The sequence below is a fragment of the Myxocyprinus asiaticus genome, chromosome 33, assembly GCF_019703515.2.
Source record: "Myxocyprinus asiaticus isolate MX2 ecotype Aquarium Trade chromosome 33, UBuf_Myxa_2, whole genome shotgun sequence".
In the NCBI taxonomy this organism is placed as follows: Eukaryota; Metazoa; Chordata; class Actinopteri; order Cypriniformes; family Catostomidae; genus Myxocyprinus; species Myxocyprinus asiaticus.
In genome coordinates this window covers 18,129,276-18,152,958 of record NC_059376.1, presented here as the reverse complement: position 1 = coordinate 18,152,958, position 23,683 = coordinate 18,129,276, and the positions used below count along the sequence as shown (strand labels likewise).

The 23,683-nt window shown below is 38.9% G+C and overlaps 1 protein-coding gene across 4 annotated transcripts in view; it reads left to right on the top strand.

Annotated features, from left to right (window-relative positions):
- The window catches only part of LOC127424126 (nuclear receptor corepressor 2-like), a 164,937-nt gene that overhangs the window by 100,352 nt on the left and 40,902 nt on the right, over nt 1-23,683 (top strand). For 2 of the 4 annotated variants that reach the window (XM_051669044.1, XM_051669043.1), the window contains exons 16-23: nt 3,437-3,466; nt 4,699-4,832; nt 5,926-6,083; nt 6,693-6,755; nt 12,536-12,678; nt 12,820-12,958; nt 17,013-17,430; nt 17,982-18,087. In XM_051669044.1, coding sequence (XP_051525004.1) covers nt 3,437-3,466; nt 4,699-4,832; nt 5,926-6,083; nt 6,693-6,755; nt 12,536-12,678; nt 12,820-12,958; nt 17,013-17,430; nt 17,982-18,087 — 1,191 coding nt within the window. The remainder of the gene's footprint in view (nt 1-3,436; nt 3,467-4,698; nt 4,833-5,925; nt 6,084-6,692; nt 6,756-12,535; nt 12,679-12,819; nt 12,959-17,012; nt 17,431-17,981; nt 18,088-23,683) is intronic. The other 2 variants (XM_051669046.1, XM_051669045.1) reach the window with 1 other exon arrangement.

Here is a 23,683-nt window from a genome sequence, read left to right as displayed (position 1 = left end):
TCATTAAACACAAAGTTTTTTTGGTCTAAAATCACATTTCTACGTAAACAGCCCATTGCAACTCCAGACTCAACATGAAAAACCCAGTAAATTCTAGGGGTGTAAATCGGATGTTTCATCATGATATGATCTTATATCGATTCTCTTGGCCTGCGATCTGATATTTGCAGATACTTCAAAGTCTTCCGTGAAACGATTTTGATTTGATTCGATTAAGGGTTCTGCGATCGATATTCCGATATTATATGCCTGTTTTACACAATCAATTAAAAAATGTTTTGCCCTCATATGCAACCAAAATATAATTTGACTATTTTATTCAATTGTCTGTAAAGTGCAAATTTAGTATCCACATTGGGACATCCACAGCAAAATAAGGTACTTCAGTAACAACGTCACACACAAGTGATCATCAATCGTTTGATTACAGCTTATTTTCCAGTTTAATCCAAATCAGAATACTTACATACCCATGACGTGCTTCCAACTATCCGTGCTATACACTGTTTTCTTGGCTACAACTTCCACAGTTGTAATGAAAAATTCTGTTACAGTTAACTGGGATAAATGTTATGGGTGTAGATGTGTAGTCTTATAACTGATGCTGGAGCTGAGCAAGTGTTTCTATTTCCCTCGTTAGTGCTGTTCAGAATGTCGGCGTTGTCAAGACATTTCACATGATGGTTGAACTGCTCCATGGTACTTTTAAATAGCAAATTCTCATGTCAAATTCAAATGGGTCGCATGCGCAACAATATGGATGGAAGCCCGAATGAATCGCGCATGTGAGCCGCTCTGCGTTTGTCACGAGAGCTCACATTTTAAGTAGTGCCCGGTTGATGCCCTCGCACGGGTTCTGTCCATGGAGCTCGCTTTTCATGGGAAGCCGGGTTGATGTGCGCATGGATAGCAGAGTACAATTTGGCTTTACAGATCCTGCACACATCCACGTCCTACATGAAAAGCGTATTTAGTGCTCATAAAGTCAAATGAATGTAATAAGGTGGGTTCATCGCCTGATGGAAATGTGTACGGACATGGCTGACATGAGAGTATTAAAATAAATGTACATCTTAAAAAACAATTCTAGATCGATATTTAGGCATTGTATCGATAACATAGGATCGTTGGTTATTGGATCGATGCATCGATTCATTAAACATCTTACCTTTTAGAATTTAAGACAACTGTGAGGTTATCCTAACTTTAAGATGTTATTTATGATGATCTTTAAAAAAAAATGTTTCGAGAATTTGAATGCTGCTTAAGTTTTTTCTTAAGAACAAAGAAAAGATAAGAAAAAAGATACGAACTTAAGTTTTTTCCAGGAATACAAAATATTCGTAACTTTTTTTTCTTAAGATAGAGATTAAGAAGAAAATGGTAGTTAAGAAGAAATTTCTTAAGAATCGTTTCGTGAATCCGGCCCCTGGTCACCATCCACTTGCATTAATGGACCAACAGAGTTGGTCCATTAATGCAAGTGATCTGCAGAAGAAAGTAAGACATACACATCTGGGATGGCATGAGGGTGAGAAAATGATGAGCATTTTAATTTTTTGATAACGTCAGGTGGCATTCTATTGCACTTTTCTTGTTGTGCGTGTCTCTAAAATGTTTCATTTGCTAGAAATTGCTCTTTGTGAGTGCAATCTCTATGAAATGATTTTAAGAATCCAAATTATGTATGCATCCTAATCACAAACAACTGGAAAAGTCATGGAAAAATCATGGCAATTAATTGAACAAAAGTCCTGAAGAATGGAACGCAGCATCCATAAGCACTGAAAGCACCTAGCGTTTACCTCATGATAATAGTTGTTATAGTTACGGTTTGAATTCAGCTCTTCTGTTTAATAAGTGAGTGTATGTTTTATTAATAATAAATCAGTGTGAATTTAATGAGTCTGTCATGGGAGCACACCTCAAAGTGAGCTTGAACCATATGAAGCAATTAACCAGCTCTCTGCCCTGTTAGAGTCCACCATGTTTCTCTCTTGGTTTCTTCTCATCTAACTGCCTCTTTTAACACACACACACACACACACACACATACACACACTCACTCTCTCTCTCTCTCTCTCTCTCTCTCTCTCTCTCTCTCTCTCGTTAGTTTCTGTGTGTGTGAGACAAGGGCACTGTTGCTTTGTGAATGTACTAAATGTTTGTTTTTATGGCTTTAAGAGAACAGAGGCATTGATATTGTTAGTGAGGTTTGTGTTTCTGTGTCTGTGTGTTCCTTGCAATAATAGCAGGCTCAATAAAAGCTGATAGAATAATGAGCCCACAGCCCAAACACATTTGTTTTACTGGTCTTTTGCTGCTGGAACAGTTTTGCTCAGGTCATTAAATATCGCCTGATCTTAATGGGCTCGTATTAAAACGCTCTCAGCAAATGCCAGAAGGAGAGAGATATAGTGGGATGAGTCTGATGTGAGAGAGAGAGAGCAAGCAAGAACAAAAGAGAGACAGAAAAACAGAAAAGAACTTACTGTATGGTTGAGTGCATCTGTATATGTGTGTTTAACTGTGCATGAATAACTGAGTGTGTGCATGCAGCACTGTAATGAGGGGTGTGTGTGCGTGTGAGGTTATTTGAGGTGCTGTCTCTCAAGCTGAAGAGCTCAGAGGCAGAATCAGGGCAAAGAGATGTCAAGATCTCTCGTTTCTGTACCCTTTCACTCCATCGATTTTTCTCTCTGTCCTCACATTATCTCTGTTTTCACCATCATTTATCTTCTTGTCATCCATTTTCCCATTCACACTAGCTGTAGTCAAGCATACCCATTCTTTCCTGACAAATACAGATGGTTTATGCTGCTTCAACTCATAATGGAATTTTTATGTGATGGAAAACCCAGATACGTAAAAGTGAGAACTGGGGCATAGGAGCATCACTTCCCCTTATGTTTTTTTTTTTTTTTTTCTCCTCTTGAAGTGACATGTTCCTTTTTTAGTGTGGTTACATACTGTAGACCAACATGATTTATGGTTAGTGGTCTTGGTGCTTCCGAAGTATTTCCCTGCCTTTTTCAAAACCTAGCGAGCTACTTTCCTAGACAGCTTTTTGGGCATAATTGCTGCAATTGTATATACATATGTGCTTTTGATGACCAGAAATGCTTGGTAAGTAGCACACATGGCTTTGAAACACAGCCAGTGTCTTAACTCAACTCTGACCCATTGGGCTAGGCATTAAAGCCCAATTCACACTGTCAGTGACTTGCAGCCACAGTGACAGGAGACCATTCATTTTCAATGAGAGCTGGTGATTTCCAGCAACACGACCGACAGCGACTGTTGGCGACAGGATTTATGCTGACTGTATGTGATTTTTGGAGCTCCAAAAGAGAAATCTCTATTCACTTGCATTTTAAGGACATACTGAGCTAAGATATTTTTCTTTATTTCTTCAAATGTGTTCTGGTGAAGAAAGAAAGTCATACACACCTGGGCTATCATGAGGGTGAGTAAATAATTACAGAATTTTCATTTCTGAGTGAACTATCCTTTTAAGAAAAGTTTAACTTTATGCAAATGATGAGCAACATTTGGGAGCCACAACCAATAGGAGTGAAGTTGGTGGAGCACACTTTATCTGTCTCCTGTGAGATACTTGAGTCGATTGCAGAAGTTAAGTTTCTGTGAGCGATTTCACTGGTTTATATTGTTTGTACGTTTATATATTTGTTTAAAAAGATGCGTCAAATGCGTATAAGAAATTGTCTGCATTCTGAGTGAGTTTGATTTATGGATTGATAGATTGTTCATCTTGTTAATGATATGATGCATTGAGAACTGCTGCAGTTTAAATAAAAATACTACCCTGCAGAATGTTAATTTTTAGACAAGAGAACTGATTCAAATTAGAATGAAATCTTCATTTTACCAGCAGTACATCTCATCTGTGATCAGATTTTCAAAATATGTGCCCATTTGTGTATTACACAAGTAACGTTAGAGCAACAGCAGAAAATGTTGCTGGCAGTGTGAAAGGGAAATAACTCTGAGGGTTTTACAGGAAAGAGTTGGAGACTTTTGTGGCATACTCATTTACGAGGTAATTTCGTGGACGTGCAAGTGAGATGGATGCTATACTAAGATATGACCTTCTTGATTGAATAATATAAAGGATGTTCATTTAGAATCAGAACAGGTTTTCATATGCCTGGAATATTGCTGCAGGATTGCTCTAATGAGGAATTTGGCTTGATGGTTGCTGACACAGAACAGATCTTAAAGAAGTATAAGAAAGTGGACAGTTTTCAGATAATTTAATATACTTATGACCGACAACGACTAACACCTGTTTTAATTTTGTATTAAATAAAGGTAACACTGTGTTAGAAAGAAAAAAACAACAACTGTGTTTTCCACTAAGTCCTGTCGATTTTGTTTCTTTTTCTGCAGCATCACTCTGGGTATCCCTGCCCATTGTAAAATTTCATTGGTCCAAAGTCCCGCTCCATATAACTGTACATTAAACATCAAATACCTTTAGATTGACTGTTATTATCACATTGTGCAGCAGATTTTTTTGCTCTGTGTGGACAGACAAATGTATTTGGTGCTGGGAACTTGTCGCATTTTGCCTGGTTGGGACACAGTGTAAAAACATTTTGAGAGGTAGTGTTAAATACAAATTGATGTTTTTCATGTTGTGTTTATCTTCTGTGTTTTGATTGGCTTTGCTTACAGCATAACCAGCAGGCTCAGCAACAGGTGAACCGCAACAACCAGGAGGAGAAAGAAGACAAGGAAAAAGAAAAAGAGAAAGAGGGAGAGCGCGAAGAGGACAAAACAGAGGGAGACGACAAAGAGGATGGCATGAAGTGAGTATCTTGCTGTCTTTAATTGGCCTTTTCTCTACCTCTCCCTTCAGTCTGTCCTTCAGCTGTTTTTTTTCCCGCAGTCTCTCTAGTCATATATTTTGAACCTGTGGATCATTTTTGTCTATGATTCAGCTTAAACGGAGGAGGCACAGTTATATAACTGGCAGGTGGAAACTTGCCATTCAACACTGGTGTTAAAATCCTCAGATTCAGTGCTCTTTCCAGCCGAATGGATCTTGCAGAGTCTGGACTAGAACTGTCCAAACTCAACGTTATAGTTTCCTGGAACAACGGCTTTGTACAGGCACGGATTCTCTTATTATTTCAACCTAATTTTGAGAGCAGTTAGCTGCCGAATACTTGTGTACTCACAGGTGCACACTATATAAAGTACTCTAGGGAAGAGGAAGTGCAGGTAACACTGCATTCATCTAAACTAGACCTGTGCAGTCAGCAGTACTGTAGGGTATGATTAGAGCACATTAACACTGATCTGAATACACAGCCCTGATGGTACGACCCAGCATGCCAGCTATACAATAATTGAGTACTTTAAGCTAGACTCTCTGACCCTTCCCCCATGATTCTTAAAACCTGCGGTGCACAGCTGGTGCACCTATATTAAGCATCTCTCTCTGCAAGATAGATAATGTGCAGGTAAGATAAATGAGGGTCTGCTGCTTGCTGTCACTGTGCAGAATGGTTAAAGGGGGTGCATTTGGCAGTGAGCCAAAAATCACATTGAATTTGCACATCCGTTATACATCCATTTATTTGCTTCTGTGTTTATTATTTGCAGGTCAGGCAACTTAGAAATATTTTGTATGAGGAATGCTCTAAAACAGATATTTTGACCGATACCCATAGCTGATAATTTGTTTTTTATGTAATGGCCGATAACACCAATATGACTGATGATAATATAAATCTATACTCTTTTTTTTTTTTTTTTTTTTTTTTTTTCCTCTGATAATCAAACATGTCATTTTACATCCCTATTTTGTATGGAAAATTCAGACATAAGGGAAGGAAAACTGTACAGATGAACAACTGTAAAATTATTATTATTATTGGTTCTTTTCTGTTTTTGTAGAGATGAAACCTCTGGTGAGGACGGGGAGGAAAAAGAGCCTCCTATAACTGTTAAAGGACGACGCACTGCCAACAGCCGAGGACACCGGAAGGGACGAGTCACTCGCTCTATGACCAACGAGCAGGAAGAGAACACTTCACCTCTCAGCAGTGAACTTGGTTAGCGAACACTCAAACACACACTGCAGATTTACTGTGCATGACCTTTTATTGTTTTAACTTTGTTCCACTCTTCATTTTATAACTTCACTTTTTACCTTGTGCTGCCAAAATGAGAGGAAATTCTAGCTGCAAAGTCAGTAAAACGAGAGTGATCCTAAAATTCAAATACTATGAAAATATCATACTTAGATGCTTCCAGAGTGTCACAATATTACCTGTTTTTATGATGAGGCTCTGCTATATATAGAGATGGCAGTTACATTTCCAAAATTGTATATTTTTTTTCATTATTACTAGAGATGATCTTAAGAGCACAGTGGCTCACCTAGCTTATCTTAGAGTGTGCTTGAACTTTCCTTGTACTTCAGTAAAAAATGTGGCTTATACCTCTGCCAGCTCCTTTCCTGATGTCCCTCACAAGAGCTCTTTAGTCCCTTTCTTATGTCTCATCACCTCGAGTCTATGCTTTTGCATGTTCATGCTTTTCAGTACGACCTTGGGTATGAATTCCCCACTTTGCGTTTTGTGTTGACGACTTCCTGCAATGATATTGTTCTTCTGCTTTTTAGAACTGATGTGTTGCATGACACTGTCTCTGTATTTTAGCAAACCTGGAGATGAATGAAAGCTCTCGCTGGACTGAGGAAGAGATGGAGACTGCAAAGAAAGGTCAGAACCTGTTTGTATATGTACTTTTTCATGACATTGCATTTATTGTACAAACAGTATGTCCACCAAAAGGAGCTGCAATTACAGTTAAAAGTGCAGAGTCAAATTTATTCAATGTTGAAGTACTTTTCTCCTATCTCAGATTAAAATACAAAATCAACTGTAAGTAAGCCAACAGGTTGATTCCCACAAAAAATTAAACACTGTGTGCTATCAAAACATTGCACTGTTTGAACATCCCGTCCAGCCCGACACAGCAATGTAAGCTCAAACAAATGGTGTCAGTTTGTGGCGGGACTGTCTGTTTGGTTGGCCGATGGAAGACCAACAGAGTGTTCAGGAAACCTTTTGAAAACAGTCATTATTTTGTGGTGACACTAGTGCGTGGCACATCAATTACCCAATTCACCTTTATGCTAAAAAATTACATCCATAAAGGTGGTCTGGATCAGAATATAGTATCAAAGATGCTAATATTTACATAAAGCGTCAAAGGGCAAAATGGCCTAAATGGCATTCTTTGCAACCAGTTTTGAGAGAGCTGAAATATGATCATATGGATCAGGTTTTCTGTGTGTTTGGGTTCAAAAGCAGTCAGAGTTACACCCTGTCTAAACTGGGTGCGTCTGTTGGTGCGACGTGATGCAACGGCTTGAGGCTGGATGCATAGACACGAACGTTCTAAACTGTTGTTTTTTTTTTTTTTTGATGTTGGCACTAGTAGCATCTGAGCTTGCAGTGCAAAATGGAACGGGACACTCGTTTACTGCGACGCACCGCAACGGACGCTTCCAGTGTAGACTGCATCATTGATTAGAATAGGTTTTATTGCTTTTACGAATGGGTTCTATTGCTGTAGACAGGGTGTGAGGATTTCCCAGCATCAGGTTAACCACCCCTAACTCAGAACTGCCTGATAAGACCTGTAACACTCAGCCTAGTGACTGCACATCCTTTACTGTAGCACTAGAGGACATGCTGTGAATGCCCTTGCCCTCATTTTACAGACATTCACACACTCATACACTAAGAAATGTTATTAATGCATGTGTTGTGGCTTTATATGACATGACTGTGTCATCACGGCTAATTCTGCTTTAATGCTCTTTTCAAGAGTGTGTCATTTATTAATGGTGTAATAACAAACAAACAAACAAACACTAAGAGCTCCATGACTGGACCTCTACATATTAGTAACAGATTATATTAGTGGAATTCAGACACTTAAAGTATTTTTTTCTTTTGTCAGTATTGGACTGTATCTGTAATATACTTTTAGTGCGCTAAACAGCCGCTCTGCTGACCTACGTACTTCAGACGAACTCCACATCGCTCTGCTAACAGATCTGTTTTTTTCTCTGGCACCAAGACTTCATATCTGATCCATCGGGCCACCTATTCCAGACTACTCTGGCTCACAGGATCTGTAATTAACACTTCATTAATTTTAAGTTCCCCTGAGCTAAATCAAATGTGTTGTTTACAGTCACCAGAACTTATTCTTGCCTCCATGCAAAGAAGACAAGTATCAATTTATTTATTTTAAAATCTGGATCTGTTTCTGTATTTTTGAATGGGCATATCATGCAAGACAGGATTTTTCTTGCTCTTTTGAAATAAGGGTTTTATGTGCTGTGTTTTTTTGAAAACTAACAACTTCTGAAAGACCTGATTCTGTGGCTTACAGTATTAATGTCACAACCATGAGGATATTAACATATGACTGCCTGCATCTCACACCTGTTCAGTATTCAATAGGCAGGTGGAGTTAATGCACATTTAACAGAGGTAATTTACAAGTAGAAGTCTGATAGGTACAGTTGGAAACAAGTGTTTTAATTCTAACAGTCTCAGAAAGGTGACTGTTATAATTGAAGATTCTAAAGTCATAAAATCCTTTTTTGTATTTTTTATAAATTGATTAGATGCCTTTCTTAGTACAGTAGACTGCCAAAAGAAACCTACACTGCAACCTTTCCCATTAAAACACTTCCAGCCAGTTACCTTGTCTGTCCTTTATAAAGAAGCTTATAGTTCTTTATGCTAATATGTTTTCTATGCCCATTTTTAAAGAGAGAGGACAGTAAGATGTGTTAATGGCACCTGGCTGTCTCGCTGCATTCCAGCGCACACAGTTGGAGGAATAAAGAGAGAGAGTGCAGTCCTATTCAGTGACTGGTTCATGCTGGCACAGCCTTTTAAAAGCAGGGTGTCCTTGCTTGTATGCAAGTCTATGTGTAGATGAGAGAGAAAGAGTTTGAGTATGTGCCTGTAGAGGCACTTTATGCCAGAGTAGAGGTCTGTGTATGACCCACAACTACTGTACAAAGCTCTCATCGTGGCTCTTTTAAACATATGCAAGAACTCCAGATAGTATTTTACCTTAGCTGTTAAATGCTGTAATGTCATAATCTTTGATACAGTTTTAATTGTTCTTTTTTTTTTTTTTTTTTTTTCTGTGTGTACACCCTGCTTATGCTGAACTCAAATTTAGATTCATATTTACAGTATTCATTTAGTAGACACATTTATATTGATTACATTTATATATTTAGCAAACTCTTTTATCCAAAGCAACTTACAAAATGAGGAAGGATACAACAAAGCGATTCATCTTAAGGAAACAGTAACATAATAAGTACTGCCATACAAAGTTTCAGCTGTATTTGAAAAGAGCTAGCCAACACAGGGACGCATGCATTCATAAAGTATCCAAAGTGACGTACAAATTAGAATAATGCTTATTCGAAGGGAGAAAACAATATGGCCATGTATACATTGCAAGGTTTTGGGAGTGAAAACCACATTTCAGTGTGGGAGTGAATTACCTAAATTATTGTATATGTGTGTGTTCGGAATACAGATGTCACTCCCAAATTTGCACTCAAAATACAACTTGCTTTTGGCACCACTCTGTGGACATTTCAGCCACAAACTGGAGTGCACACGTGCCCATACTTTCAACAATACTTCTAGCTTCAGCCACTGGGGGCAGTGTTTAGAATTTTGGTATCCACAGACCGACTTCAGATGAAGAACTTTCAACGTACTGTCACCAAATTCACAGTGAGATTGTACATGGCTTACAAGGTCTTTTCTTTCTTTCTGTCTTTCTCTCTTTAGCATTGAGTAAGTGGTTAGATTCGCTTGTTTGAGTGAAGAAAGGAAGTGGCTGAATTGTGGGTTGGCATGAATCAGAGGATTTGGCAAGCCTCCCTGTTTCTCTCTCTTGCTCACTGTTGTTAAGGACTGTGTAGAGGTCACATTGAAGAAGAAAAGCAGGTCATTTAGGAGGAACTACTTTCCCTCTGCTTTCTCATGATATCAACATCAAACCTCTCACATCTCTTTCTTTATTTATGTATATTACGTTTTTCTTTTACTCTTATTGTGTGTTTGCTTTTGTACGTTTATACGTAGATGCATTTTGGCACAGATAATATGCATTAGAGAGAGTGCAGAATAGAGACAGAGTGATACAAGAGATCAGATGGGGTTGTGGAAGGAGGGAGGGCGTTAGGGGGGTGGAGTCACTGCATCTCAGCTTCATTTTGCTGTTAAAGTCCAGCCAAGCGGCAGCCAGTGAAGAGGACTGGAAATAAACTGTGGCCTTGAGACAGAAAGAGAGGAAAAGAGAAAGAGAGAGCTGTCGAGAAAGCAAAAGAAAGCACGTGAGTGTGATATGACAGAGAGAGAGAGAGAAGATAAAGAGAAGGGCCACTCTGTTTAGAGAGAGTCAGGGAAGCGGCAGCTTAACTATCAAACAGAGAGAGGAGGAGGGTATGGGAGCAGAGCTACTTTTCTCCCAAACACCACTCCCTTTTCTCTCTCCTTCTACTTCTTACTCTCTCTCACTCTGTACTGGAGCTGCAAGAGACGCTTCTGTGCATTTCCATGGAGAACATGTGGAAAGAAGAGGAAGGAATGATGGAGGGATAGAGAAGAGGAGAGCGGAATAGTAGGCCACATATCATCTCCACTCAAGTCCCTAGTTGGACGATCCACGGTGGGTCAAGTCAGTGCCGAAGATTTTGATTGGATGCACCATTGGCACATGCTCTTGAAATAAAATTGGACGGTATCGCCATGGCTTCTATCTGATTGGAGTACTCATACTTTTTGAGGTATCATCATCTGGAGGCTGACTCTACTTGACTGTTCCACGCACTAAATGCAGTGTTTTGCAATCAAAGATAAACTCATGCTGTGGTGAATGAAACATCGTTTTCAGGAATTTGAAGACTGATCTGCCTATGATCAGCACTAGGCTGAATTCAATGGCCTCTATGCCATTAACTGGGTTGTGCAAGAAAGGAGTTTATTCTTGACCTTTGGAATTGACCTGCTACGTTGAAGAAGTACTTGTGAGTGATTTTGCGTGTACAAATTCAAAATGTCTTCGCATTGCAGTCTGCGTGCATGTTTGCTACGTTCTCCGTTGCATAGACTTTGCCTGCATTTGTGACAAACAACTGGAAGTTTGAAGAATAAACAGAGACAGAAAACGCAGACCGGCGATGGTGAGGATAAGCATGAGAGAGCATACAAATCAGACATCAAACAATTTTAAGCTTTGCTTGTTTGTATGTCACCAGGGGCATTTTCTATTGAGCTCCATGCACTTGCACTCTTCTTTAATATCCATCTCTCATTCTGCTGTCTCCTTTACTTCCTCTCCCTCTCATAGCTACATTTGACTGTCTTGTAGCTTTGATGTGGAGGGCAGCAGCGCTTTATTGTGGTCACTAGTGATTTAAATCAAAGCAGCCTATCAGACTGGACAAGATAGGTTCAGGCACAGAACTGGGATTTGAAGTTAAATGATCAGGGTTTCTGTAGAGTTGGCCAACGTCTGCGGAGCATTAGCATGGTGATAATTGAATGAGAACAGTTCATGTCAGGCTGCTGCCCCTCTTTCCCTCTTCTTCAGAAGCCATATGGCAGCATATTATCTTTGACCCTTTATTGAGGTTTTACTTAATGACGGCACAATGCTTGGCGGATGGCAACACTTGAGGCTTCACTAACCCATGCAGCACACAGGATCTTGTGTTAGTGCTGAATAATATTGTCTATTAGGCTATGTGTGTTGAAAATCTAATAAAAACTGCCCTATTTTTCAGTGCATATAACTTTCTAGGGCATAGAAATATAAGGGACATAAAAGTGTGTACTTAAATTTGTCAGAGCTACAGCTTAGCAGACAGCACATGTGTTCTGACACAGGATAGTGCTCATTTCTGGTCAACCAATATGGGTTGTTCAGTGACCAATATCTAGAAAGCAGGGTGTCAAATGACAATTATAATAAAGGAATATACGTAATGGTTTAATGAAGGCAAATGAGACTTACACATAATTGCTGTAATTGAACATCTCATTTACATAATACTCAATTTACACAAAAAAAAACCCAACAACTATCCATTGACAAGATTGTCAGTACATTTTAGGAACTGAAACTAGGGGGAATTAAAAACAGCTGTTTAATTGGCCAATGCTGATACTGATAATCTCCAAAGTGGCTAAATATAGGGCGATTAAACAGCCTGGCCATTATACAGTATTTACACTACATATCACTACTAGTATTTACATATGCAAGTGATGCAAGTTTGATCATGTTACCCAAATTTTGTGTCCTGTTGCATCATGCAAATGATGACTCTGTCTCTCACGTGTTCAAAAAAACTAGAATTATAACACCATCACTCAGCTCTATTTCCTGTTTTTGTCATGGGTGAGGTGAGCATGTTCCTTCTCTTAACGTCACACCGCAGGTCTGCTGCAGTATGGCCGAAACTGGTCCTCAATCGCCAAAATGGTGGGCTCCAAAACTGTCTCTCAGTGCAAGAACTTCTACTTCAACTACAAGAAGAGACAGAAACTGGATGAGATCCTGCAACAGCATAAAATAAAATCGGTCAGTTTGTTTAACAAACATGTCTATTTCTGTTAGAGAGACAAAGAGCCTGTTTACATTTGTCAATAATATTGAACTCATACAATTTATTTGTACTTGTGTTAGGAAAGAGTCAAGTGAAACATGTGATGATTGTTGCAGGAGAAAGAGCGTAAAGCCAGGCGTAAAGGTAAAGCTCTTCAAAACGAGGAGGCCAGTGCTCCTTCTGCCGCTGAGGAGGAGGAGATGGAGGGATCAGGAGTCAGCGGCAATGAAGAGGAGACGCAGGAGGATGGAGAGGGTATGAACGTACAAACTCTCACTTTTCTGATAAACGCTTCAAACTGCTTTCTTGCCCTCTGACACACTCCTACACACAGAGCCATATAGTCACGCAGTAAAGTTTATAACAGATTAATATCTGTTCAAAGTGTGTCATTTGTAGCATATTGCAGATTAACTTTGTGTAATGTATTTCATGTTTAGATTATCTGAAATCTAAACATTTAGGAAACAAGAAGTTTGGTACTTGTGTTATCTAACCTAAATATGAAACAAGTCACAATGAAACCAAACACTTCTGAGGCTTTGCGGTTACCAGGAAATCCTGTAGCAGCTTGAACCAAACAGTGGAGTGCATTTCTCAGAATATGAGGGACACGTGGTTGAGACTCACCTATAACCTCAGCCGTGATAGAACCCTGACCTACTTCTGTGTTCTCAGAAAGAGGCGACACTCATTGTGCAAACATAAATTGGTTTTCCAGGAGAGCCAAGTTTTGTGCCCCGAATGAGTAATTGAAATGGTTTTGTTGTAAAGGAGTCACTCAAGCTTTAGCTATCTGTGGGTGGGGTACGCCGAGGTCAGTGTGTGTCATAGTGTGGCCATAGTTTGGAGCTGTAATGTCACAGGTTCTTCACAAATCCACAATGAACCATGAAGTGAATGCTTTGTGCTCTGAGTTTGGCAATCAGGTGTGGCTTGCTGATAAATAGCTTTCGTAAGCTTTTATAAAGCCACATTTATCAGGTCAAAGCTTGTGAAAGAAAGCCAACAAGGGGAAGTGCTTATTATGTTATGGTTATTGTGTAATTACATCCAGCTGGGAGAGTGCATTCAATGGCTGGGGTTTGTTATGGCAGTGGGAAAATGAGGCTTATCATAATCTCCTGCTGTGTATTTATTAGTTATTTTAACTTTTTTTATTTGAAAAAGGACACATCAGATTTAGATAAGGATGATTTTTCAATTGTGGGAGCATTTCTGTCCCCTAGGATGATTTTAAAGCATTATTATTATTATTATTATTATAAATATATATTTTAAGCAATCATTTTCATTTCCACAAATTTTCAGTTAAAAATAAATGTACAACAGCTTTTTACTTTAAAAAATGACTGTTAAGGTAATAAAAATCATAATTGAAAACAATAGGAATAGAAAAAGTAAAAGGTTTGGATGTGTTACCATAACAAGAATTGGGAGGTTAATGGTACGTAAGTGTCCTGAAATAATGTCACATTGCGAAACATCTTAATGGTCCTAAATATAGGCTTCATATTCTTTATGCAAAATGTATATTTTTGGTATAAATTTGGGGTAAAAGATGACCAGGAAACTTGGCAAAGATTTCATCCTAAAAATCCACAAGTTTTCAGATTTATAAAACCGTACATATGCCAGAACTTGCTCACTTTATAAATCCCAGTTAGCAGAAGATTGTGCATACATAAGCTGTATTCCCCACTCTGTCGCTTCCCCGAAATAACCATATATGGAGCTTACTACGCCTGCTTTTAATATGCATAACCTCATCTGCAATATTTTGTGGTATGAAACACTGTTGTCTGACAGTGGATCACTTAAGAGCTTTATAAAAATAAAATGTGGAACCATACCTTTTCTATATTCAATGTATTTAACCAAAACACTGTGTTTTTAAGACCAAAAAGCAGTTATCATTGCAATATGGGTTGGAATGAAGTGGGGCAGACAACATGTTTTATTTATGTGCAGTGTTTCTGATAAGAACTATCCTGATATTCGACCACCAGTCTTAACAATGGTCCATTCGACTACTAAATGTGTCTGGCCATTCCACGTTAAAGTCAAGTCAAGTCTGCATCAGAGATCTTCATTAGAATGCTGTCTTTTATCGTAGAATGGAATTTCTGCTGGCTAATAGAACAAAATTCCTAGTGCACGTCATTTGGGAATCAAAAATACCACGAGCTAAGAAATCCTCGCAGCCATTAAAAAGCATGCTAACTCTGTAAGATGGTATGGAATGTCTTCTAAAAATGGTATCTATTTCCAGTATTTTTATTTTTTTACAGCTTATGTTTTATTGCCTTTTCAATTAGTTACATAAAATTTATATAGTACATCGACTGGATGATGATCAATTCTGATTTGGTATCTATTTCCAGTATTTTGTTTTTAACAGGTTATGTTTCATTGCCTTTTCAATGAGTTAAAATGTATATAATGCATCGACTGGATGATGATCAATTCTGATTTGGGTGCTTTACTCAGTGGCTTTCTATTCTAAATTTGGTGTATTAAATAAAAAACAGGGTTTAGAATCACTCAGTTCAGTTCAATACTTGTCCGTTTGAAGTCGCCAATTTACACACACACACACACACACACACACACACACACACACACACACAGTTTTAATTTGTGAAAATCCAGAAGTGTGCATGAGAAATTTCTCAGATTTCAAAATGCCCATTTTGTGCTACGCAATGTTTATGCATCAGGATTCAGGACATTTTCTTGACTGGCTTTGTGAGAACCACCCAATCATTATAATTGTAAACAATAGACTGTATGTAAAAGTTTTAAACTTTGTGTTATGTCTCTTTAATAATTTTTTTTCACACAATATTTAAAATTCTCATCATTACACATTTTAACAAAATCCACATGAGGGTTGATCAAGGCCATGATCAGATCTGTAACATGTAATGAATATTTTTATATACACTACAAGTTTGGAATAATTATTTTGCTGTTTCGGAAGGAAATTGGTACTTTAATTCACCAAAGTGGCATTCAACTGATCACAAAGTATAGTTAGGACATTACTGATGTAAAAAACCGCAGCATCTCTAGACAGGCCCCATTTCCAGCAGCCATCACTCCAACACCTTATCCTTGAGTAATCATGCTAAATTGCTAATTTGGTACTAGAAAATCACTTGCCATTATATCAAACACAGTTGAAAGTTATTTGGTTCATTAAATGAAGCTTAACATTGTCTTTGTTTGTTTTTGAGTTGCCAGAGTATGCAATAGACTGGCATGTCTTAAGGTCAATATTAGGTCAAAAATGGCAAAAAAGAAACAGCTTTCTCTAGAAACTCGACAGTCAATCATTGTTTTGAGGAATGAAGGCTATACAATGCTTGAAATTGCCAAAAAACTGAAGATTTCATACAAAGGTGTACACTACAGTCTTCAAAGACAAAGGACAACTGACTCTAATAAGGACAGAAAGAGATGTGGAAGGCCAGATGTACAACTAAACAAGAGGATAAGTACATCAGAGTCTCTAGTTTGAGAAATAGACGCCTCACATGTCCTCAGCTGACAGCTTCATTGAATTCTATCCGCTCAACACCAGTTTCATGTACAACAGTAAAGAGAAGACTCAGGGGTTCAGGCCTTATGGGAAGAATTGCAAAGAAAAAGCCACTTTTGAAACAGAAAATAAAAAAGAAAAGGTTAGAGTGGGCATAGAAACAGACATTAGACAACAGATAATTGGAGTGTTATGGATCTTAACCCCATTGCCCTTTTTTGGGGTCAGCTAGACTGTAAGGTGTGTGAGAAGTGCCTGACAAAACAGCCACGTCTATGACAAAGTGCTACAGGAAGTATGGGGTGAAATGTCATCTGAGTACCTGGGCAAACTGACAGCTAGAATGCCAAGGATCTGCAAAGCTGTCATTGCTGCATGTGGAGGATTTTTTAATGAGAACTCTTTGAAGTAGTTTAAGAAGTTCAGAATTTTTTTTTTTTTTTTTTTAAATTGTAATAGTAATTTTTCACGTTATTAATGTCCTGACTATACATTGTGATCAGTTGAATGCCACTTTGGTGAATAAAAACCAATTTTCTTCCATAAGAGCAAAATCTCTACATTATTCCAAACCTTTGGCCACCAGTGTAGATCGAAAATAGTTTGAGGATTTAAGTTTTTCAATATTTCAAGTAGTCAAAGGTGCCCCTTATTGAATAATTACCCATAACCGCCATTATCAAGCACAGCACGCTTCGCAATAAATCACTGAGCATCCAGAGTGTCCTGCCCACTTCTGATGTTTCCCATTGCCTGTTTCTCCAGGTGGAGCCAATAACAGCTCTGACACAGAGAGCCTTCCTTCCCCGCGCTCCTCCGATGACAGCAAGGTCAAAGAAGAGGGCTCGGCACGGCCCAAAGCTGCAACCAATTCCACTTCCTCATCATCCTCCACTGACAAGGATGCTGCAGCCACAGATACGGGGCCAGAGGAGAAGCCAATGGTGGAAAGAGGAGAGGGGGAGCATGGAGGAGTGAAGCAGGAGGTGAAGACGGAACCAGGGGAGGATATCAAGGATGTGGAAGGAGAGGATAAGAAGCCTCCTGGCCTGGTGGCGGAGGAGTGCAAGAAAGAGGCCAAGAAGAAAGAGCACGGAGGAAAGAGTGGAACTCACGACAGTGACTCCAGTGCCACGTGCAGTGCAGACGAGGTGGAGGAGACGGAGAGCTCTGAGAAGACCAGGTGAGTGTGTGTGTTCCTGTAGCTCGTCTGACTCAGCATGGTACAAGTAACATCAAGGTTAAGGCTCTGGTTCCCAGAGAACACACAAACGGATAAAATAAGTACCTTGAACTTGGACAAGTGTCTGCCAAATGCATAAATGTTGTTTGGTTCTTTGGGTGGGGTCTTATGTGTATTGTGGTTTAGGAGGCTGGCTGGATTGGGATTGTTGATTTGTCCTGTAGGACTCTATTTTTTCCATGACAGCAAACACTGTATATGTTGGCTGAGCCAGGGGAAACATTACCCTACGTGCTTGCCAAACTTAATGAGAGTGAGGAGTGTGTCTGGCTGGCTGTCTATTTTGCATTTTATGTTTTCAAAAGGCTGCAATATGGAAAGTGTATATTTGTTTACGTGAGGTGTAAGGGGATCAAGTGTGTGTGTGTGTTTTGTGGCATTAATGGGTTGTTTACAAAGACAGTAAATAAGAGAGAATGAGGCTCTGACCATAATAAGTAATAAGTGTTTCTCACTATATCTCTTTTTCTCCATACAATGACGTCTTCTAGGCCGAGTCTTTTGAATTTTTCCCATGATGGAGTGATCTCTTCTTCAGTTCAGAAACCTCTGGACCTCAAAAACCTCAAAAAGAGAGCAGCCTCCATACCTCCCATAGTAAGTACTCCCCCAGACAGACATTCTACTTTGCCTCTACTTGTGTTCAGTCACACGTAGTTTTATTTTCATGTGCTTTTCACATTAACAATTGGCACATCAAATCTCTTTGAGCACCCCATCAACCAGATTAGACAGATTAGCGTATTCTCTTCAAGTTGCCATGGATACTAAAGCTGTTTTAATCCCAGCTAGTTTTCCACCTCTGCTCTTTGCTATTCAAACACTCTCATAGATGAGCTAACAGCCGGTTGAACTTTGTGGCAAGAGGAGATGCATGGATTTAGTGTGTTTGTGAAGTAGGAAACTGATACCTTTCGTGCAAAGAATGGCCCACCTTTCCCTCTTCTTGTCAACCTGTTTTAACCCTACACTTTTGGTAGCATTTTTTTTCTTGCTCCAAAAACAGTCCTAATTTAGTTTTACATTACCTTTTCTGTACATTTTTTGTTTTATTTACTGCACCTTTATGTAATGAACTCTGTTATGATTGGCTAACCTCTTTGCATGTGAGTGAGTAACAATACCCCAGTTACTGAATGTTGAAAAGGCGTTAATAAGATGTACGAAGCATTGATATGTCAATATGCTAGTTATAACATCACAGCCATGACCATTTCTGACAGCTTAGCTTTTTGCAGCTTAGTTTCCAAAAATGGTCTGGCTGCTGGAAGTGTTGCATCATGAACGTCAAAATCAGGGTTTCCGCAGATCCTTAAGTCTTAAAATGTGTTAAATTCAGTTTTTCAAATTTAAGATCATAAAAAGTCTTAAATATCTTAAATGATACAACAAAATCTTAATTATCATTTAAAGATAATCAAACTTCAAAAGAATATGATTTAATTGAATAAATGCATATGCTGAGTCCTTCAAAGTGAAAATGCGGCACTGTTGTATTTTCTCCAAGTATGCAGCGGAGTGTTTTCAGCTGTTGCAGAGCAGTTCACAATCATTAAGCTATATCGGAAATTTATGACAAGCAATTACTAATGATCATCTGTTGATGATGAGGCATCCAAGACCGAACTCCTTGTCTTTCCAGCCAACCCTGCTGTTGAACACAACATCACCATGCAGCTGGGTGCAACTACAGTAAAACCTTCCAAAACGGTCAGAAATCTAGGGGTAACCATCGATAACAAACTAAATTTCACAGACCACATGTCAAAGACTGCAAGATCATGTAGATTTACACTCTACAATATCAGGAAGATAAGACCCTTCCTCTCTGAACATGCCACACAACTTCTTGTTCAGTCACTTGTAATAACTGGACTGGACTACTGTAACGCTCTCATTGCAGGCCTCCCTGCGTGTGCAATTAGACCCCTGCAAATGATCCAGAATGCAGCAGCATGTCTGGTCTTTAATGAACCAAAGAGAGCGCATGTTACACCACTCCTTGTCTCTCTTCACTGGCTGCCGGTTGATGCACGTATCAAGTTCAAGGCTCTGATGCTGGCATACAAAACAGTCACTGGGTCTGCTCCAGCATACCTAAAATCATTTCTGCAGAGCTACATGCCCACTAGAAGCCTGCGGTCGGCTAAGGAACATCGCCTTATTGTACCAGCACAAAGAGGCACCAAAACAATTTCCCGGACTTTCGGCTTCATCATACCACGTTGGTGGAATTACCTTCCCAACTCCATCTGTGAAGCTGACTCACTTTCTGTCTTTAAAAATGGCTAAAAACACATCTTTTAATGAGCACTTAACCAGTCACAAAAAAAAATAAAAAAATTCCTTGTTGCACTTTAATCTGTTTTGAATGCTATTCTGATGCTGGTGAAACTTTGTAATACGGCACTTTTCATACCACTGTCTCCTTAAGATGATTCGCTTAAGTTTTTCCTCTTTTGTAAGTCGCTTTGGATAAAAGCGTCTGCCAAATGAATAAATGTAAATGTAAATGATGATGATGATGATAAAGTGTTGATGAAATATGACTTTGTTTACTTTTAATTGTTTATATTGTAATACGTTGTAGGTTATTGTAGAAGTATACATTTTATATACCGTATCTGTTCGAATGAGCAGCTAGCAGTAGTAAAGCACACACATTTCAAAATAAGAGTCCCCGGTGTATTTCAGTCTTTAAAGTAAAAGTTCTGCGCTATGAATCAAATATTTATTTATTTACAGATTTTTTTATTTTTTTATTGGTATTTTGTTTGCACCATAAACTGCATCTGGAATTTAATTAGATTTGGACTCTGTAGCCTCTGTCTAGCACTCCCCATCATAGTAAGGAAAGACTAAGAACATTTAATATAGGCTACCAATTTTAAAAACTATTGGCAGATTAATTACCTTTCTTTCAACACATTATCATATCAGCGAAATCCAATATTGATTGACCTCTATTTTGTATTTATTTATAAAATGGTAAATAAACTGATTTTAAAGTGTGGAAAACATGTCTTGATTATTTAAAACTTGCATGTAGCCAGAGACTATTTAGCAGAGATGGACCACTTGTATTTAAATGAATGGGAGAAACTGGAATTTCCAATCAAGAAGCTCTAGCACCCAATGGTCAACAGATGTAGAAAGGAAGTCCCGCCTTAAAGGCAAAAGAGCCAATCACCTTTTAGATACAGACATCGCCTGCCAGTCAACTCACTGACGCACATGCGCGTTAGCTATACAAGCCGGGAAAATTGTGTGTTTTAGCGTAATATGAGGTAAAGAAGCACAATTTATGATTCCAATATTATCAAATTTTATTGCTGATTTGAAATGTGTTCTTTGATCGTAATCTTGACCAACTGTTTTTGAGATTTCGGTCTTTCCCCATTCAAGTAAATAGGAGCTGCACTGTCATGACTGGAAATAGCCTCCCAAAAGCATTCCAAAGACGGACTGTGGACTGACTTCCTAGAAAGAGTTTGATATAGCTACACTGTTTTACTGATAAGCAATGATTTTTGTGATAAATTTTTTTTTTATTGATTCATATATTAAACAAAGAAAAGCAAAACATATACAATCAGAATCAATACTTAACCCCCACTATTACCCCACCCTGACCCCCAACAACAACCCAGTGTCACACATGATTATAGACACACACAAAAAATAATATATATATATATATATATATATATATATATATATATATATATATATATATATATAATCACACATTAACCAAACATCTCTCTCTCCACTGCCCCTCCCCGAGAGCCCTCCAAAAACGCCAGATATTTGCCCCATTTCCCCACAAACAAGTCCAAATTCCCCAGTCTTCTAGATGACCCTTCTTCAAAAACTGCCACTCTCCCCATCTCCGAGCACCACTCCTGAAATGGGGGCACTCCAGCTGACTTCCATCCCCTTAAAACTATTGGTCTGGTGATCATGACACTGGGTAGGACCTAATTTTTTATGTGCTTATTCTCTAGATTGATGACCGCCCCATCGCCTAAAATACAGAGTCTGGGGCAAAATGAAATTTGAGTGCCCAATACAACACACACAAAACTCTGAACCTTAAACCAAAATTCTTGGAACTTAAAACACCACCAAAAGACATGGGTTGTGTCTCCATCTTATGATTGACATCGCCAACAGGTGGGTGTGTTTTTAAGACCAAACCTATACAATCTAGAGGGGGTCCAATAGAATTGATGTAAAATCTTGAATTTTATAAGGCGCACCCTTGCATCTCTAGATGCAGACTTGACGTTTTTTAAAATCCTAGCCCACACTCCCTCCTCCAGTACCAAGTTTAAATCTTGCTCCCGTAATTTTTTGATAGAAGTTAATACTCCATCCCCCAGACTCTGAATTAGCAGGGAGTAATACACTGATGCCTCATGACCTGGGAGTGTATACTACTCCCAAAAATAGTACAGAGCAGGTGGCGCAGCTGTAAATACCTTAAAAACTGAGATCTGGGAATCCCAAAATGTTGAACCAAATTTTCAAAGGATCTCAACACTCCACTCTCATATAGGTCACCGAGTGTAGCAACCCCCCTCACAATCCACTCTGACCAGCAGAAAGGGGACTTATTAATACATAATTTTGGGTTCAGCCATATGCTCGAAGCAACATTTAAATAAATGTCCGAATTAAACACACTGGACACTTTTTTTTTTGTCTATACCGTGTGCAAATGCGAGATAACGGGGTGTAACTTAACTTCTCCGGTTAGTTTGATAGAAAGGCTTTGCAATGGCGAAATAAAGGCAAGAACTTCCTGTTCAATACAAAACCAGGAAAGGGCTCTCTCAGATGGAAGCGACCAATGAGCCAAATGTCTGAGACCGAATGCATAATAATAAAACAAAATCTAGGGTAGGCCTAGCCCACCTTTGTCAGTCGGCCTATATAACTTTTTGAAATGTAATCTGGGACGCTTACCATTCCAAATGAAGGACTTCGCTATGCTATCAAATTGCTTGAAATAAGAGAGGGGGGACATCTGCAGGGAGAGATTGTAGCAGGTAGTTGAATTTTGGAATACAATTCATTTTAAAAACATTAAGCTTTCCAATAATAGATAAATCTAATTAAGCCCACCTGCCCACATCTCTCAAACCTTTTTATTAAGGGGTCAAAATTAACTAAATCACACAGATTTGCTGGGGATAAAATGCCCAAATACTTAATGACCTGTTTGGGCCACTGGAAGGTGCCCGGCTGAAAAGCCGTTACTGGGCAGTACGCTATCAGAGCCAAAGCTTCGGATTTAGACCAATTGACTCTGTATCCTGAGAACTTAGAAAAGGAATTAATAATTCTGTGGAGGCAAGGCATAGATCTAGTGGGGTCGGCAACGAATAATAAAATATCATCTGTATAAAGCAAAAGCTTATGTGCCACACCTCCCACCACCGCCCCTGGAAAATCATCTTCCTTTCTTATCGCAGCTGTTAATGGTTCCAGGGCAAGACAGAACATTAATGGGGAAAGAGGGCAACCCTGCCGGGTGCCCCTATCCAGAGGAAAATAATCTGAAATTAATCCATTTGTTTGTACCGCCGCTACCGGGTATCTATAAAGTAACTTAATCCATCCAATAAAAGTATTCCCGAACCCGTATATTTCCAAAATCTTAAAAAGATAATCCCATTCTACCATGTCAAATGCCTTTTCGGCATCAAGTGAGATGGCAGCAACTGGAGTCAGATCATTCGCCACTGACCACATGATATAAATGATATCAGAAGAGCTGCAGTCCTGAATAAACCCCACCTGATCTATATGTATAAGAGATATCATCATTTAATCGGTTTGACAATATTTTTATGTCTTGCTGGATCAGGGAAATTGTACAGTAACTCTTACACTCGCTTGGATCTTTATTCTTTTTTAGAATCAGACTGATCCGGGCTTGTGTCATGGTTGGTGGAAGCTTTCCATTCTTTAATGATTCCATATAAACTTCTAACAAAAGTGGAGCCAGTTCTGTAGCATAAGATCTAAAAATCTAGTCCTGGCTTTAATTACCTCGCCAAGCTCCTCCAAGGTTATCTCAGAATCAAGAGAACTGTTTTGCTCAGTCGTCAGTTTAGGGAGTTCTGATGTTTCCACAAAGTTTCTAATATCTTCATCAGTAGACGATGACGTGGAACTATAGAGA